This window comes from Lynx rufus, unplaced genomic scaffold, assembly GCF_022079265.1.
Source record: "Lynx rufus isolate CCGP_SWC_20201006 ecotype Redwood Valley unplaced genomic scaffold, mLynRuf1.p SCAF_1, whole genome shotgun sequence".
Classification (NCBI taxonomy): domain Eukaryota; kingdom Metazoa; phylum Chordata; class Mammalia; order Carnivora; family Felidae; genus Lynx; species Lynx rufus.
Window position 1 is genome coordinate 70410112 of NW_025814823.1, and position 19287 is coordinate 70429398.

The 19287-nt window shown below is 42.7% G+C and overlaps 1 protein-coding gene across 12 annotated transcripts in view; it reads right to left on the reverse strand.

The window, feature by feature from the left end:
- The window catches only part of DOCK9 (dedicator of cytokinesis 9), a 290859-nt gene that overhangs the window by 83671 nt on the left and 187901 nt on the right, over positions 1 to 19287 (reverse strand). For all 12 annotated transcript variants that reach the window (XR_006962383.1, XM_047081304.1, XM_047081324.1 and 9 more), the window contains exons 16-26: positions 9062 to 9141; positions 8795 to 8982; positions 8597 to 8662; positions 7102 to 7194; positions 5706 to 5829; positions 5046 to 5167; positions 3869 to 3955; positions 3425 to 3514; positions 1922 to 2037; positions 1580 to 1649; positions 641 to 766 (exon numbers count right to left, since the gene is read on the reverse strand). Coding sequence is in view for 11 of the 12 variants with exons in the window: in XM_047081304.1 (XP_046937260.1) it covers positions 641 to 766; positions 1580 to 1649; positions 1922 to 2037; positions 3425 to 3514; positions 3869 to 3955; positions 5046 to 5167; positions 5706 to 5829; positions 7102 to 7194; positions 8597 to 8662; positions 8795 to 8982; positions 9062 to 9141 (1162 nt within the window). In the remaining variant the exon portion in view is untranslated. The remainder of the gene's footprint in view (positions 1 to 640; positions 767 to 1579; positions 1650 to 1921; positions 2038 to 3424; positions 3515 to 3868; positions 3956 to 5045; positions 5168 to 5705; positions 5830 to 7101; positions 7195 to 8596; positions 8663 to 8794; positions 8983 to 9061; positions 9142 to 19287) is intronic.

Here is a 19287-nt window from a genome sequence, read left to right on the forward strand (position 1 = left end):
ACTCAAAAGCAGGGCTGAACCTCTCGATAAGTAAATTATTATGGGACCAGCGGTGAGTGGCAGGCAGCTGTTTTCTGGCTTTTGCGTGTCCGGGAAGCTGGGTGCATCTGCTCAGCACGGCACAAGCCAGTAAGAGGCACCACTGGATTAGATTTGTGATCTCGCCTCTCTGCTGAGCCTCGCCTGCTGATGCCACCTTTGTAATCTCTCAGTGTCCTCCGCCCATTTGAATATAATGACTTCTTAAAATTTAAGAGCCCATGGAACTTTGAATGTGGTAATATTTTGCAGCTCCATCAGAAACCCAAGTATCCGTAGCAAAGTTGGTCCCCGAGAACTAACTCTACCCCTTTTCAGGAGGTGGTGATGGTCTCTAAAAGCACACCAGGAAGGTGAACTGATCCGGCTGTGGCATTTTGCAAGAAAGCAAGCTGAGGAGGGTCAGAGAATCCAAAGGGGGCTTAGTGCTGACAGCAGAGAGCTAGATTCAGGGCTCAAACTCATGAACAATGAGATCATGACCCTAGCAGAAGTCAGACGCTTAACCCACTGAGCCACCCAGGCACCCCCTGGCTGTGGCATTTTGGATTCTCTCTCATCAGTTTCCATATCACAGAGCCACCCTGGCCCCTCGACATACCTTAAGTAGTTTGTTGCTGGTGAGGAAGTCGGCAGAAGGCTTGAGAATTGTGGTCATGGCTTTTGTCAGTTCTTCGTGCACTGTCTTGTATTCGGAAGCAACGTACGGCTCAGCCTTGTACGCATACTTTGAAGAAAAGGGAGAGATACTTTAATGCCCCAGTTATCGGAGGTGGGCTGAAAGCAGGGGAGGCCCAGGGGGATGGCGGTCAGGGACCCAGGTGCAAGTGCAGCGGGGAGAGGAAGGTGTGGAAACAGAAGGTGGGAGGGGTTCCCCCAGGGAACCCATCAGTTAGGGAACCACCTGGCTCAGGTCAGTGGTCTTCCAGCCCACGACTCAACCTCCCAAGGACTTGGAGGAATGTGTCCCCTGACCCTGGGGGACTGATTCCATAGCCATAATTTACAGAGGTGTCTAAGACTAAACAGAACGTGTGTGTAACTTTTCAGAAGGGTAAATGCCGCTTGTTTACGGAACTGTGTTACACAAACAAAGAACTTGCTGCCACTCAGCCCCATGGCATCTCTTGCTGTCCCAGATAGTTATCTAATTTGATGGCGGACAGAGCTACCCTTCTCATCTCGGGAGAAGCAGTTTTACTGCAGATTTTAGTTGGGAAGAAGAAAAATGACAACAACAGGCTATACCAAAGGCCTACCTAGAGCGACTTAAAATTCTTTGAAATTCCACGTCACCATTATTTGCAAAACCCATTAAGAGAAATGTAGTTGAAAAAAATAAAATTAAATAAATAAATGAATGGCTGCCCCTCTTTGGACCTCATCTCGTTCAGGTACAAGCACTGGCTTTAGGTATAGAAGAGAAAGCAGAAGTATTAAGTTGCACCCCCAAATAACTAGATTTTTTTTTAAATGAGTCCTTAGAAGGAAAATTGGAGAGCCACAGATTTAAGTGATTGGGACGGTTTATTTTACATACCTTAACATATGACCTCAAGTGGCTCTCCAATCCTTCCTCATGGCACTGGGCAACCACATGAATAATGACCCTACACACCACAGGAATGAATAAAGCAATGAATAGTAATGTGAAAATGAAAACATTTCATTATTACACAGTAGTAGTAGAACAATGATGATGTTACTGGCACCACAGGAAACAAGGAAACGAGGAATTAGATGGGGTCCCTATACATGGGATCAAAAGAAATTTCTTAACTATAATGGTCAACACATACTAGCATCTCAGATATGTACGATCGTGCTCCAGATGAGGACAGACCGAAAGGGGAGAAGGTATCCACCTCTCTGCCTCTCTTACCGTGTCACGTTGACAGCAACTTCCTCCTGGGTCGCTCTGGTGAGGACGCGGAATAGCTGGTTCAGGATGGTGGGCAAGAAGGCGATCATCACGTGGCCTTCCATTGCATGCAAGCTCTACAGACAAGGAATGGCACTTGTGTTATCTTCTTAAAAGTAGACCACCCCAACAAATTTCCACCCAGTTCCAAATAAGGATGGAAGAAGTATATCTAAAACAACGGGAACCTGTGGCGGGCAGAATAAGGGACAAAGATGTTCACATCCTAATTCCCAGAACCTGTGACTATGTTACAGGGCAAAAGGGAATTCGGGCTGCTAATTGGCTGGCCATAAGATGGGGGGACTCTTCTGGATTATCCAGGTGGGCATGAAGTCAACACAAAGGTCTTCATAATCAGAAGAGGGAGGCAGAAGGGGAGGGTCAGGGGAGACGTGCCTAAGGAAAGAATGGCCAGAGGTGTAAAAAAGTTGGCTTTGAGATGGAGGAAGGGATTACAAGCAAAGAAATGAGGACAGCCTTCAGAAGCCGGGAAAGGGCAAGGAAACAGATTCACCCCCAGAGTTTCCAGAAAGGAACTCAGCCTATGGAGGTGTAAGAAAATAAATTTGTGCTGTTGGAAGCCACCAAATCTGTAGCATTTGTTACAGCAGCAATAGAAAACCGACACAAAGTCTCTTCTTAAAGTCACACGGCTCTCCATGAGGTACCAGAAAGGACACTTGGCAAAGCAGTGACTTCAGAAGTCCCCATTCCATTTTCCTTGCTGAAATCAAACAAACTCGTATTCCATTTCTCAAATGTCTGGTATTTTGTCCCCACGCCTCGGGTGCTCTTTGAACTACTCTCCTTTTTTAAAATGTTCCCCTTGAACCACATTCTGGATAAAACTCCCCTAGAGAAACGCCACCTTGGTATCACTGTTTCATGATACAGGGAGCCTGCACAACACTGAAGATGGTCACACGCACTCTTTTCTGTTCTGTTGTGTTTTGTTTTATGCCCACCTAGCACACATTCGCCACGGTTATGTTATCTCCCACAGTGAGCTCGAAATGCCTTAATGGCAGGACTGAAGTCCCTCCTTCTTATGTGCTTGTCCCTGTGCTCTGCACCCAGTGAGCACTCAGAGGACAGGGCCTGCGTATGTGTGTGATTTTGTAGGCAGAGAACAATGTATTTTGGGTTGGGCCTAAAAACAGTACATGTGGGACAAAGATGAAGGCAGAGCAGTTGTCCTATTTCTTTTCTTTTTCGTCTTCTTTTCTTTCTAATTAAATTCTTAATTTTAATTTCAGCAGAGTTGACGTACAGCACTCTGGAGTTGTCCTATTTATGAGGCCGCTTCTTGCCACCATCTAAAACCACAGAGAAGTGAGAGTACCCAGCTAAGAGCATCCTTATAAGGTTCCCGAGAGGTAAGAACGACCCTCGCCAGCAAAAGGAAAACCCAACCTACTCCAATCTCATTAAAAAGGGGTTACTAAGAAAGCCATCTGATACCTTAAGGTATTTTACAAGTTCACTCCCTAAGGCCTGGGCTCCAGATTCGGTTTTCTGACAGTATTGGAAAAAATTATGTAAATGCTGATCCTGGAAGAAAAAAAGAAGAGAAAGAAAGAAGGCCTATTAGCATAATGTCGTGGAAATAGGAGTACCTGCTTCTTACAGCATGCATGTTTTATTTAGACTAAGAAACTGATCATATAAAAATGAAAACATCAAAAGAGATAAAAATTTTTAAAAGATTTCCAAGAACCTCCAACAAAAGAGGAAATAGTTGAGAAACGTTACTTGTACTATTCATTTATGTCAGTACATATGAGCGCCTTATATGTACGTATAACATATCAATTAGGATTTTTTTTTGTTTTTTTGCCGAAAAGATCATGCAAATTTGTTCACTGAGCAATCATTGCTAACTAATGCTAATGGAACAGCCCGTACCTGAGTGTACACGGTAGAAACCAGATGAGTTGAAACTTTCAGCAGTGGCTTGCTTCCATCTACCCATTTAATTTCTGGACCATAATGCTAGAAAATATGGAAGGGAAAAAAAACATCCCAACAGATGAGTGGTCTTGGCTTCAAACACCATGTTCACCGAGAGGACTAGTGAGGTGTCACAGGCCCAAACAGCGTCAGTGACTCAACAGCTATGGCTGGCTCACTGCGAGAATGCAAGCAGTACTAATTTCTGCCCACTCTCTTCCCCCAGGTACAAAGCTCTCCTTACTGGATTTTCTAAGTTACCTTTTAGTTGCAGTTGTATGAGTTACTATCTGTTGGAGAGGGAAAGAATCCTATTTCACCAATGACTTAACCAAACTGGATTTTAGGATCCTGACAGTGATGGCAGAAGATTGTCCAGCAAATGGGACAGTATGAAGTCCTACATGGGTAAAGGGTCAATACTCTGTGTGTGCTTGCTTAGATTTCTGACTCCTCCATTTTTTCTTATGTTCAGATTAGGAATTATAACTGAATGGTATAGGATTTCTCCTGATTTTGGAATATTTTAACCATTTGTCCATAACATGGACCCAAATTTGGTACTACTTCAATGCTGAGAAATATTAAAAGCCCTGCAAAATGAAATAAAGCAGACCTTACCTGAGTGCGTTATAAAACTGAAATCTATAAAATTTAAGATGGCCAAACAAACTGCAAAATCAGTTAACCAATGGGAGAAATGGGAGAAAATTCAGGCTTCCATGGATCAGCAAAGGTATCAGAACCAGCTACCCTGTGGGCACGAGTTGCTACATTTACACTAAACGGAAAGACAATTCCCAATAGTTTGCGTGACTCTAAGAACACGTCCTTATTTGAGCATGGCTGATTTGCAGTGAAAAACTTCTACCTCATCCAGTATCTCTAAGTCTCTGTTTCCCTGATGAGGCGCTGCTAGTTCAGGACTTATAAAATGCCCAAACTAGAATTCTAGATTGTGCCGTTAATAGCACTGCCTTCCAATGGCCTGTGTTTACTTGGAAATGAATAACTAAAACCAAAATGTTGGGACCGGCAAAAATACTGTGTGCGTTCTTGTGTTATTCTTGCGTTAGCCGATCTTTCATGTTTTCTGAAGGTACAGGGATAAATCAGTCTTAAAGTCCTATACCCTGCCCATTCCGAGCTCCTGGTAGCCAAGATAGCCAGAGGGGAGATTGGCCGCGACAGGAACATGCTGCTCACTAGTCACTACCCTTCCATCCTTCAGCAGAGGAAGCCAGGAATATCCAACTGTTGAAACAAAACACAAAAAATTTCACTGCAGGTTGTTCGAAAACATATGAAAGAAAGTCAGTGCTATGAAATGGCCTGATCTTTAAGGCCCTGAATCTAGTCTCTGCCGAGCACTGTGTACAATGTACTTTGGCCTCTTTGGGATTATAATTCTAAAATGATCTTTCATAAAAACTTACATATGCAAGCCAGGCATGCTACCTTCACAAACATCATCTAAAAACTCCACAGAAGGATGAGAATTCAGAATCAAAATAAAATTTAAGGGGCACCTGGGTGGCTCAGTTGGTTAGGTGTCCGACTTCGGCTCAGGTCACGATCTCACGGTTTGAATTCAAGCCCCTCACCAGGCTCCGCACTGGCAGTGCAGAGCCTGCTTGAGATTCTCCCTTTCTCCCTCTCTCTGTGCCCCTTCCCCACTTGCACACACATGCTCTCTCTCTCAAAATAAATAAATAAAACTTAAAAAATAAATAAAATTTAAGAACCTACTATGTAACCTGTAAACAATGAAAGGATTGATGAGACCCCAAACCTTGTGTTTCAACAACATCCTTCTTCTTTGTGCTCCCTTTACTAGAATTATCGCAGCTGACATGGAAAAACGTGAACAACAAGTGGTGCTTTTCATGTAGCTGGGTGGGCAGTTCTATTTTAATCTGCAAGGAAGACAAAATAACAATCTCTCTTATATTTTAAAACAACAAGAATTCCTGATGAGAGCAGGCACACAACACGTCACCCATTGCACAAACCTGCATTTGGTCTCCAAACTAGCATTAACATTTGCAGTCGAAGAAATCAAAGAACGTAAACCGTGCCAAAGAAGAAATGGATCCATAATCCACTGCTGTGATCTGAATGTGTGTGTCCCCACTCCCACCCCCAAATTCTTATGTTGAAATTCGTATTACCCCCAAGGTAACGGTATTAGGATGTATGGCCTTGTGGGGGTGACTAAGTCATGAGGGTGGAGGCCTCATGAATGGGACTGATGCTCTTACAAGAGATCCAACAGAGCCCTCCCTGCCCATTCCACCATGTGAGGGTACAACTGAGAAGTGTGTGACCTAGAGATGGCCCTCACTGGGCCATGCTGTCCCCCTGATCTAGGACTTCAGCCTCCAGAACTGTGAGCAATAAATACCTGCTGTTTCCAATGTACCTATTCTGTGGTTCTGCTGTAGCCTGAACAGACCAAGACATTCACTGACCAGAAATGGGAGAGTTGGTATGTCAACTCTAGAAAGAACTAGAAAACACGTGACATCAACCCCTACATTAACCTAACACAGCCAAGGCATGACGAAAAACCAGGATAGAACATCTGAAAGTAGGATTCATACAGGGGCGCCTGGGTGGTTCAGTCAGTCAAGCATCAGACTTGGCTCAGGTCATGATCTCGCGGCTCATGAGTTTGAGCCCAAGTTGGGCTCTGTGCTGACAGCTCAGAGCCTGGAGCCTGCTACGGATTCTGTGTCTCCCTCTCTTTCTGCCCCCACCTCTCTCTCAAAACTAAACATTAACAATTTTTTTTTTTAAGTAGGATTCATATAGTAGTTTTAATGAACTACATTATCATTCTACATAAAGAAACAATAGAGAAAAAAAGACTCTCGGATCCAACAAACATAACCACACAAGTGTGAATTTGAAAGAAAGTATGTCAGAATATTAATTGTGGTAGTAATAGAGGAGAGCTTTTTGACTTTTCCTCTTCTATGATCTGCTTTTTCCCAAGTGTTCAGAATAAATGTTACTTTTGTAATTAGAACAGATGATGTAAAATAAATACTTCAACATTTAGTTCTAGCACTGTAATTGCAGTGTAGTATGCAGTTTCTCTTGAATTTTGCTTTACTAAGCAAACAACTTGGAGTTTTCTTTAAAACTGGTTAACTGGGATTTCCCTTGAAAACCTCCTCACTTACCTCATCATAAAATTCTGGGTTTTGGTGATGGTGTAAAACCGCAGCAAAGGCGCTTCTTGTGAACACTGGCCCACCGGGCCTGCCGTAAATGCACTAAAGCAACAGTTAGCAAAGAAAAACACCAGTATTTAATTAACAGAGTCAGAAATTAAACTCAGATGTGTTGTAAAGAGGCCTTCCTGCAGCATAAACTTAAAATAACCACCTCTGACGGATGGATTTCTTCTGCCTAAGAGACCCCTACGTCCCCTTACTCCTGGATCCAACCCTTCCTTCAGCCCCTCTCCCAGCTCCCCCACCTGAGCACACACGCCCGTCCACGCTATAACCAGACAACAGCTTGCCCACAACTCCCTTTCTCACCTCCACACCTGTGCTCATGCAATCCCTCTGTCTGAACGACCTTCCCTTCTATGTGCACCACACTCCCACGTGTCCATCAAGAAATGATTAACTCCTTCCTCTGGGTCCCCTTAGCATTTTTTAGACTAATTATTATTCAGTTTTGATAAAAAGTCATTTCAGGACCTTCTATGTGCCAGGAGCTTTTTCTCCATGACTAGATTTCTCAGTAAACCATGATTTTTTTTTTTTTCTTGAGGGCAAAAACTATTACATTCTTCTTTACACCTTTGTCTCCTTCCTTTCTTGGAAAGTCATTTTCACATAGTTACAGTAAAGAATTTGGGGTCTGGAGCCAGACCACCTGGATCTGAACACTGGTGCCACTAATGGACAGCCCTAAACAATTTTATTTAAATTTTATGCATTAGTCTCATCTAAAAATTACTGTTGGGAGAATTAAAGGAGTTTAATAACTCTAAGGCTCTATGAGCAGAGTCTGGGTCATAATAAGCACTCAATAAACACCGCCAATACTCTACTACTGTTATTACCATATTATAATACTTAACAAATATCAATCTATCCTTATTATTATTTCTATTATCAATCTTACTAATACAATTCTTAGCACCCACACACCCTGGCTCATAGTCAGACGTAATGTATTTACCAAATTGAACATGCCTAAGAAACCTTCATCCCCAAAGAGTGTAACAAAACGGAAACAGTCAATGAGGAACAAGAACTCATTTACTCCATATTCTGTAAGGTTTGACACATCTGGTTATATATTATGATGTCACGTATCTTCGTGTTTGCGTCTAACTATAACGTGCTAAATTCCTTTAGTTGTGCAATTTGCCACTCAGGTCCACTTTTAAAATGGAAAAATGCGGACATATATAAAAAACAAACCTTCAGGGGCGCCTGGGTGGCTCAGTCGGTTAAGCGGCTGACTTTGGCTCAGGTCATGATCTCATGGTCCGTGAGTTCAAGCCCCGCGTCGGGCTCTGTGCTGACAGCTCAGAGCCTGGAGCCTGCTTCTGTTTCTGTGTCTCCCTCTCTCTCTGCCCCTCCCCCATTCGCGCTCTGTCTCTCTCTGCCTTTCAAAAATGAATAAATGTTAAAAACAAAACAAAACAAAACAAACCTTCAGAGGCTGAGAGTCTTCCTCATCTGAATCTTTGAATTCAATGCAAATAGCAATATTTCTGGCCTGTAGCAATATTTAAAGAAAAAAAGAAAAAGAAAATAAGGCAAGAAGCCAGAATATGTAAGTGTATATAAAAGAACATGAGAAGCCAAGAGAGACTGATCTCAAAACTGAAACCTCCATCTCCGCACTCACCTTGGCAAAAGACTTTTGACTGTCGTATTTCAAGTACTTAGGATAAACATACAGGTGGTTGTTGTAGATGGTGTAAGGCTGAGTGTGTTTTGGTATGCAGGGCACAAATTCTTCCACTTCAAATGTGATTGGAGTTTTACTACAGGTTTCAAATTGCTTCATGGGAATGTATGATGAATTCACATAATCTGGAAAATTAACAATAAACAAGTTGAAGTAAAAACCAAACAGAATTTTGTCTGGTTATTACAAAGAACTAACACTTACTAGGAAAGTCTGAGGAAACATTATCAATTGTAATGTCTAGGTTGCCCAAAATCACCGGGAGTTTAGCCATCTTCTCGGGTCTGTAAACAGAAAAAAAGAAAAATCACACGTGTCTAAGTCAGGTTAGCTCTAAAACCTAAATTCTGGAGCAGCACTTCCAGAGAAATATAATGTAAGCCACACAGTAAACCTCCTAGGAGCCACATTTTAAAAAGTAAAAACAAACAAAACAAACAAACAAACAAAAACACAACAGGTAAAATTAGTTTTAAGAATACATTTGATTTAACCCAATATATCCCAACTATTATTACTTTAATATGTAATCAGTGTAAAAAGTTACTCTAATTGTTCGAATGCAGATGTGTATTACACTTACAGCTCATCTCAGTTTGGACTTGGCTGTATTTCACCTGCTCAATAGTCACCCATGGCCAGTAGCTACCGTGCTGGACTGCACAAATCTAGTTAAGAGTATCAGCAAGGTGTTACAGTTAGTTTTCGTGAACCACTCCATCCTTACCCACACATTCTTGGCTCATTTACAATCATGAAAATAGAGCTAGACTCCATCTTAGGCTCCAGTATCTAGTAAAATGCTGGACACAAAGTAAGTACTGAATGAAACGTTTGGTGTTTGTATTTGGTGTAACTCAACCCAGTATAAGAACCTCCTGTGTGACGTTCCCGACAGGACTGCTCCCGCGTCACCCCTCCCTAGTTGCGAGGAAGCTCAGCATAGCGGTTTTCACACCCAGAATGTGCTTCCTCATCTCACCTCCCTGAAACCTGCACTCACCAAGGGGCCTCGTTACATTCTTTGTGGCACACCTTTCCACCGTCTATGAATGGCAACCACACCATGCTGAAGGCCTCCATTTTCAGGCCTTTTGGACCTTCCTCCAATGCCATGTCTCCCCTAGAACAATGTTCCATTTACGTCAAGGTGCCCAAACTGCATAGATCAGGCCCAGTAAGGTCTGACCAGGTGGGGGCATAGGAGTTAGCTGGTTTTGAACTATACACCCTTCTACCGATGTAGTCAGATTCTATTATTTTGTGGTAGCCACACCACCCTAGTGATGTACATTACATTTAAATCACCTACAATCCTGGAATCTTTTTCCATAGGCTTTACTTTCATGCTACATCCCTCTCCTATATTCACACAATTATGGTTTGGGAACTCAGAACGGGATTTGATTTTTGCCTTGCGGAAGTTTCACTTTTTTACATCTGAGCCATTTCGAGTTGATCAAAACCCTTCCAAATCCAGGTTCTGACATCTAATGTATGAAATATCCCTAATAGCCTGATGTCATGAGGACACTTCGCCAGCATGTTATGTCCTCAAAAAAGTCATGGATGATGATACTGCACAGAATGTGGCCAAGAACAGGTTCCTTCTCAAACCCCTAAAGGTCCGTCACCAGACTGATGCTAATCCGTTCACCGCTGTTCCTGGAACACCTGTCCACTTGTGCACACTACACTTCCCTGACTTGTTCACAGGACATCTTGGAACATACGCTTGTTAAAGGTCTCACATTCCTCTGTGGCACCAGTTTAGCAACCCAATTAAAAAAAGAAAAGCCGCAATGTGGTTAGGACAAGTTCGACATGACATGACTTATTTCTAAGAAAACAGAATGCTGCCTCGTGGTTCTTCACAAGCCACCTGTTTAATAATGCCTTTTAAAACACTGCCAAAAAAAAAACCCATCAAAGCTCACTGGCCTCCAGATTCTGCATTTGGTTTTATTCCTGTTTTTGAAAAGTTCCTAGCTCCTGTCTTGAAGATTCCTCAGACGTTACTGTTATGTGTTAATAATAAGCAGCCTCACATGTACCGTGTCAGTCTAACCTGGGGTACTGTTCATTTGCGTCAGGATTTCCTAACAGTCCTGAATCCTCGCTTCCTGATGACAACAGCCCATGTTGAGCACATTCTGAGCTTTGCCCACTGCCAGCTCCAATGTGCGGAATTGCTTTCTCCTAGGGTTTCTCTCTTTTCCACTTGTCTTTTGTTTATATCAGAGTTTAAATGGGCAATTCCTTGAAATCCTGAAAGAGATAACTATCAGGAAGACAAGTCAACAATTTTTCACACATTCTGTTTTCAGTTAAAAAAATTGCTGGCCGGGGCTCTTAGGTGGCTCAGTCAGTTAAGCATCTGACTCTTGATTTCAGCTCAGGTTATGATCTTGCAGGTCATGAGTTTGAGCCCTACGCGCTGTCAGTGTGGCTTGCTTGGGATTCTCTCTCTCTCTCCCTCTCTCTGCCCCTCCCCTGCTCTTTCTCTCTCTCTCTCAAAATAAATAAACTTAAAAAAAATTTTTTAAAGATTTCTGGCCAAAAGATGTCTAGGTACAGCCCAGCATCACCGCTCTATCTTGTCCCTGTGCCTACTGTGTGATTTATGCAAAAACATAATATGCTTTTCTTTTAAATTTTTTTTAATATTTATTTTTGAGAGAGAGAGAGAGAATGCAAGCAGGAGAGGGGCAGAGAGACAGAGGGAGACACAGAATCGGAAGCAGGCTCCAGGCTCTGAGCTGTCAGCACAGAGCCCGACATGGGGCTCGAACTCACGACCCTTTGAGCCGTGAGATCATGACCTGAGCCGAAGTCAGCCACCTAACCGGCTGAGCCACCCGGGCACCCCCACAGTATTCTTTCCTACTAGCTAGAAGACTGTGCCTTCGACAGTCATCTCCTGGTTGCTGTTGCAACCAGGCCTCCCACACGTTGCGCGCTCCCACGATGCTATACTGTCGGAGTCGCTCTCCACTTTACATAGAGCTCTTCAGGGATATCGACCCCGAGACCCATGGGTTTCTGTGCAGCTATAAATTCGCCTGACATACAGTGCCTTGCTCCACCTCTTCATTCAAACACCTCAACACTGCCCCTTACCACAGAACCATGCATCCCACAAATCTTACAGACACCTAGGAAGTTGTTTCTGCTTCCTCGAATCAGAAATATCCTGCTTATTGCAAAGAATGTTTCCAAATGTAAGTGTCCAAGAGCGCTGTGTTTCATCCCTTGCTGGTTATGTCTGCCGATAAGTGAGTATGTCCCTTCACCACTTTTTCTATTACCCTGCCATCATCCTCATATAAACTTATGATAACTGGATTTCTAAGCAACAAGTTTTAATTAAACAATCCTCACTGGAACTCTTTGCACAATGTGTTATATTCTTCTGTGTCTAACTATACTTGTTTCTTTTCCCTGATGAAAGCTTTCAGTTCTGGCTGCTATTTCTATAGAGGCATTATGTCCATGTATTTCCAAGAAAGCACAGATCTGAGCTTAGTTCCACAGCACATGGCACACGGGCTTTGTGGAAGCTGTTTCTACCAACTTGGTTTTTTAAATATAGTCTTAAACTTACTTCAAAACTTCAGGGCTTTTATGGAACCTGGCTCAATAGACATCAAAACCTTACAAACAATGAAAATTCTACTGCCCTTTTTTATATGCATTTCCAAAGTCATGGTGGGTGTGTGTGTGTGTGTGTGTGTGTGTGTGTGTATCACACAAAGTGAATTCTCTTATGACTGGGGTTAGTTTTTTGTTTTTTTTTAATGCTGAAAAATGTATATATTCCATGCACAACTTACAATACCTTGAGCATGAAAGCCCATCCTAAAACTGCATTAAATGAATGTATAAAGTAGACACACACAGGGCATCAGGAATTTGGGAACGGCTTTTGTCTACATATCAGTGTAGGAATGAGGCTCAAACTCTTACTCTTAGGCAAAGGAAAGGTTTTTCTTCCCACTGCCCATACAATCCTGCTGACTTGACAACTCCCAGAAGCAAGGGGAGTATCACAAACCAGCAATCATCCCAGGCCAACAGACTTGGTGTCCTCACCTCTGTGTCTCTGCAGTCCGGTCCTCCCTTCTCTATTTTCTGCACTGACCCATTAAAGGGATTAACGGGCAATATTGGCATGTGTGGGTCTGTTGGTGGTGAGTCTAATCTTCTAAATGCATTTTGTAAAAGGAAATAGCCCCTAAAAGCTTTGGAGTCACTTAAAGAAATGTGTCTGTGATTGAAAGAAATTTGAGATGTTTTTGCTTACACAAAATCACTGAATTTATGTCTAGGAGAAATTTCAATAAGCATTTATCAAGTGCTTATGGTGATATGACACACACTAGACTAGGCACCACAGACAGAATACTAATGTGACATGACTCCTGTGCTCAAGCAGACAGATGATGACAAACACATGCATACAGTGTGTGCAAACCTCCACGGGGAGGCGAGTGTCTACATTGTGGAGAAGGAAGGCTAAGAGATGAGTCTTCTCAGTGACAGACATCACCCTGACATGCATTTTCATTTACTCCCCACCATAGCTATAGGATGCAGGGCTGTTAGGGCTCCCCCTTAAAAAGAAGAGGGGACTCAAGCAGAGAAGCCACACAACCTGGCCCAGCTTCCCAACATGAACATAAGTTACAGACTGGACTTGAAAGAGGACAGAGGTCCCTTGGAGAGACAAAAGCAGATGGGGATATGATTTAGGCAGAGGGCAAAGCATGGTGGAGTGCAAGTACACAATGGCTTCAGAGAAAGGCAATAGCCCCACCTGGCTTCAGTGCAGTGTAACCGGAGAGAAATGGAGAGAAGAATGTCAAACTTGGGTACAAAGAACATAAATGTACAAATAAACATATATGCATAAGTCTCATGCACAAACCCTAATAATATTATTGCCTAAACTACCCAATGTGGAGGCACCGAAGAGGCTCAGTCAGTTAAGCATCTGACTTTGGCTCAGGTCATGATCTCACGGCTTGTGAGTTCGAGCTCTGCGTCAGTGCTGAGCCTGCTTCAGATCCTCTGCTATGCCCCCTCTCTCTCTCTCTGCCCCTGCCCACTCATGCTTCTCTCTCTCTCTCCCTCAAAAAAAAAAAAAAAAATTAAGCATTACAAAAAGAAAACAAAATGAAACAAAACAAAAACAAACAAAACCCAAAACCTACCCAATGTGGCAGCCTTAAAAAAGTTTACATTTAGATAGCCCTTCCTGCCCACGGTCCTGTCTCTGTGCTTTAATAAAAACACCCTTTGCACCAGACCAAAAAAAAAATAATAATAAAGTACATTTAAAAGAAGATATTCTTGGGGCACTTAGGTGGCTCAGTCAGTTGAGCGTCTGACTTCAGCTCAGGTCATGATCTTGCAGTTCGTGGGTTGAAGCCCCACAGTGGGCTCTGTGCTGACAGCTCAGAGCCTGCTTTGGATCCTCTGTCCCCCTCTCTATGCCCCTCCCCAGCTCACGCTCTCTCTCTCAAAAATAAACATTAACAATTTTTAAAAGAAGGAAAGAAAGAAAATATTCTTGAAAAGATGCGCAACATCACTCATCATCAGGGAAATACAAATCAAAACCATGATGAGGTACCACCTCACACCTGTCAGAATGGCTAAAATTAACAACACAAGGAACAACAGGTGTTGGCAAGCATGGGGAGAAAGGGAACCCTCTTGCACCGCTGATGGGAATGCAAACTGGTGCAGTCACTCTGGAAAACAGTATGGAAGTTCCTCAAAAAGTTAAAAATACGATCCAGCAATCACACTACTAGGTATTTACCCAAAGGTACAGAAATACAGATTCAAAGGGGTACATGCACCCCAATGGTTACAGCAGCATTATCAACAATAGCCAAACAATGGAAAGAACCCAGTATCCATCAACTGATGCACGGATAAAGAAGATGTGGCATATATACCCAGTGGAATATTATTCACCCATCTAAAAGAATGAAATCCTGCCATTTGCAGTGACATAGAGTTAGAGAGTATTATGCTAGGTGAAATAAGTCAGTCAGAGAAAGACAAATACCATATGATTTGTGGAACTTAAGAAATAGACAAACATATGGGAAGGGAGAAAAGAGAAAAAAGAGGCAAACAAACTGTAAGAGACTCTTAAGTATAGAGAACAAACTGAGGGTTGCTGGAGCGGAGGTAGGTGGGGGATGGACTGGACCAGTGATGGGTACTAAGGAGGGCACTTGTTATGATGAGCACTGGGTGTTGTATGTAAGTGAGGAATCACTGAATTCTATTCCTGAAACCAATATTGTACTGTATCCTAACTAACTAGAATTTAAATAAAAATTTGAAAAGAAAAGAAAAGAAAATGATCTGTTTTTATGCTTTGCCTTCATGCTTTCAGATTGCCTGCAGAAGTTAGAAAAGACACCACCCTAAGCAAATCAAATAAGGATAAAATACCAAGTGTTCTTCTTAGGTAAATGTTTCTGGAAGCATACGTGTCAGGAATACCATCTATCTGACAGAACTATTTTCTACTAAGTCTTGGAAAACACCCCTGGTACTTATTGCAAAGCAGAGGGAGGAGTGGCCTATGAGATAGATGTGCTGGCTGTTTTCTAAAGACTGGGGGCAGCTCGAGAAAATTTTTCCCATCCATTATTAAATGACATTTTGAGACAATCATGGGAGCAGAAACAATAGTTTTGCACCTGGCTGGTGCCCAGGTCAGTGACATGAGATTATTCTCTGTAAGAAAACGAACAAACAAACAAACAAATTAATTAATTAATTAAAGGGAAAAGGAAAAGAACAATGCCAAGGTTAAAAAGAAAAAAAAAAAAAAAAAAAAAAAGGAAACCTCCACTTCCCTAACTCCACTGTGAAAAGCACAGGGAGCAGACACGGGCATTTCTTTGGATTTTGCTGAGAAGGAAGGACAAAGGCTCCCCTTTGCATCTTCTGAGGCTGACAGCATCACATCCCTATTGGTGGGTTTCTCTGGCTGGCCCTCTGTAACACGCTCCTCCCACAAGGTCCTTCCTACTGAGCACACCCACGAAGGCCCAGTATGCCGGGGAGGCTACCGCTGTGCTCTGAAGCAGCGAAGGCTTGTGCTTCTCCTGGCCATCGGCTCTCCACTCAGATCACTTTTTCATTAAAGACCCTGTAGAGCCTACCCTTCACCTCCGCTGAGGAACAGAACAGTGAGCTGGGGCTGCCACCAAACCCCAGCCAGAGCAGTCTCCAGCTAGCCTGCCTAGCACACAACTTCCAAGACAGGGCTTCCAACTGCTGCCACATGTAGAAAACCTCATTGTTTGTTTGTCAGAATATGAAAGTAAATGTTGGTTAAAAAAAAAAAAAAGTCCACATAAAATCATGGAAAGCTATCAAGTATAAGTTAAAAGTCATCCATACACCTAGCCCTCAGAGACAACCATGGCCACCATTTTGGTATACACCCGACATGGCTATTTGATGGCTATCTTTCTACATGGCTAGCTGTTTGCCTATCCATTTCTTCATTTACACACAAAAAGCATATAAAATGTTTTCTTCTCAAAAATGAGGTCATACACCTCAGCCGTAGCAATTTCTTACTTGACACATCCCCAAAGGCAAGGGAATTAAAAGCAAAAATGAACTATTGGGACCTCATGAAGACAAAAAGCTTCTGCACTGCAAAGGAAACAATCAACAAAACTAAAAGGCAACCGACGGAATGGGAAAAGATTTTTGCAAACGACATATTGGACAAAGGGCTAGTATCCAAAATCTATAAAGAACTCACCAAACTCCACACCTGAAAAACAAGTAATCCAGTGAAGAAATGGGCAGAAAACATGAATAGACACTTCTCTAAAGAAGACATCCAGATGGCCAACAGGCACATGAAAAGATGCTCAACGTCGCTTCTCATCAGGGAAATACAAATCAAAACCACACTCAGATATCACCTCACACCAGTCAGAGTGGCCAAAATGAACAAATCAGGAGACTATAGATACTGGAGAGGATGTGGAGAAACGGGAACCCTCTTGCACTGTTCGTGGGAATGCAAACTGGCACAGCCGCTCTGGAAAACAGTGTGGAGTTTCCTCAAAAAATTAAAAATAGACCTACCCTATGACCCAGCAGTAGCACTGCTAGGAATTTACCCAAGGGATACAGGAGTGCTGATGCATAGGGGCACTTCTACCCCAATGTTTATAGCAGTGCTCTCAACAATAGCCAAATTATGGAAAGAGCCTAAATGTCCATCAACTGATGAATGGATAAAGAAATTGTGGTTTATATACACAATGGAGTACTACGTGGCAATGAGAAAGAATGAAATACGGCCCTTTGTAGCAACGTGGATGGAACTGGAGAGTGTGATGCTAAGTGAAATAAGCCATACAGAGAAAGACAGATACCACATGTGTTCACTCTTAGGTGGATCCTGAGAAACTAAACAGGAACCCATGGGGGAGGGGAAGGAAAAAAAAAAAAAAGAGGTTAGAGTGGGAGAGAACCAAAGCATAAGAGACTCTTAAAAACTGAGAACAAACTGAGGGCTGATGGGGGGTGGGAGGGTGGGTGATGGGTATCGAGGAGGGCACCTGTTGGGATGAGCACTGGGTGTTGTATGGAAACCAATTTGACAATAAATTTCACATATTTAAAAAAAAAATGAGGTCATACAGATACACTTTCTCCTCCTTAACAATATAGTGTGTACCCCGTCCTAAGTGATTACGTTTGGACCCACATCATGATTACTAAGAACTGCACGGTGGGCTAGTGCAGGAAAATTGTAATCTATTTAACTAAAGGCGACTAGAGTTTTCAAAAAAACAAAACAGAGTAAAATGAGTTTTTATTCTATAAGCAAGGGTGAAACATGACAATAGTTACTGTATGAAAACATGTTACAGATGACAATATACTACTATCAGTAAGTAAAGGTTTTTTAGAGATGTTAATTATGGCTCTAATAAGAATGCTGAAAAATCAGAAGAGAGAGAAGTAAGCGAAAAGTAAAAATGAACCAAAAGCTAAACCGCCAGTCCTGAGTTCTAAGCCAAGTGACATTGTTACTTTGATACGTGTTTTTTTTCCCAAATAAAAAAACAAGACTAAGGTTTCCTATGGTATAGAATAGTTAGTGGCTGGTTCTTCACCATTCTTTTTTTTTTTCTTTCTTTTTTAATTTCTTTTTTTTTTTTTAACATTTATTTTGAGAGAAAGAGAGGAGAAGGAGCAGAGAGAAGAGAGAATCCTAAGCAGGCTCTGTGCAATTAGTGCAGAACCCGAAGAGGGGCTTGATTTCACAAACTGTGAGATCATGACCTGTGCCGAAATCAAGAGTTGGACACCCAACTGACGGAGTCGCCCAGGCGTCCCCATGATTTTCATTTCATTACCTTCTAATAGCCTCAGTTCTTTCTCATTCCCAGAATTTTCCCAGAAAAGCTCTAAAACCCATGTCCCTAGCAAAGGAAATCAGTTGTGTGAGTTTGGAAGTGGACCATCATGATGGAACACCGCAACAGCACAGTGATAGGAGCAGGTTCTCAGTCAGAACGACCCCGCCAGTGTGTTCCCTCTCTTTACCACGTTGCTGTGGGGTGGATGGTGTTCCCAAACACATATGTTAAAGTCCTAATCCCTGGTACCTATGGATGTGTTTTTATTTGGAAATAGGGTCTTTGCAGATGCAATCAAGGGAAGACGAGGTCACTGGGGTTGGCCCTAATCCAACATGACAAGTTCTTTTATAAGAAGGATATTTCAACAGAAACACACAGGAAGGTGGCCGTGTGAAGCCAGAAACAGAGACTAGAGCGATGTCGCCATAAGCCCAAGGAATGCCTGGAGTCACGGGAAGCTGGATGAAATAAGGAAGGACCCTCCCCTTGAGATTCTGGAGCAAGGATGACCCCACCAATATCTTGGTTTTGGACATCTAGCCTCCAAAATTGTGAGAGAATAAATTTCCATTGTTTTAAGCCCCCTAGTTTGTGGTACTTTGTTATGGCAGCCCTAGGAAACAAATACAATTGTTAATACAGGTAAAGCATTTGGAACAATGGTGGTAAACAGTAAGTACAATGTAAGTTATTGTTCTTCCCTTCCATCATCCAGTTAACGGTACATGAGTCACTCCACCGTGCAGGCCAGAAACTGGGGGGTTGCTTATCCGAGACTACCACCCACTTCTCTCTCCTCCCATCCTTCTCCCAATCAGGAACCCCAGGCAGAGTACAGGTGCTTCCCCAATGTGACCTGAATTAGTCCTTTCCTCCCATTTCCACTTGCACTGCCTTTGCTGTGTCCTTTCCCATCTCTTGCCAAAGGTTCCTCAGCTGTCTCCTTCCTCCCTAGGCCCATCTCTGCCCTCACCCTGCCCTCACAGCACCACTGAAAACATC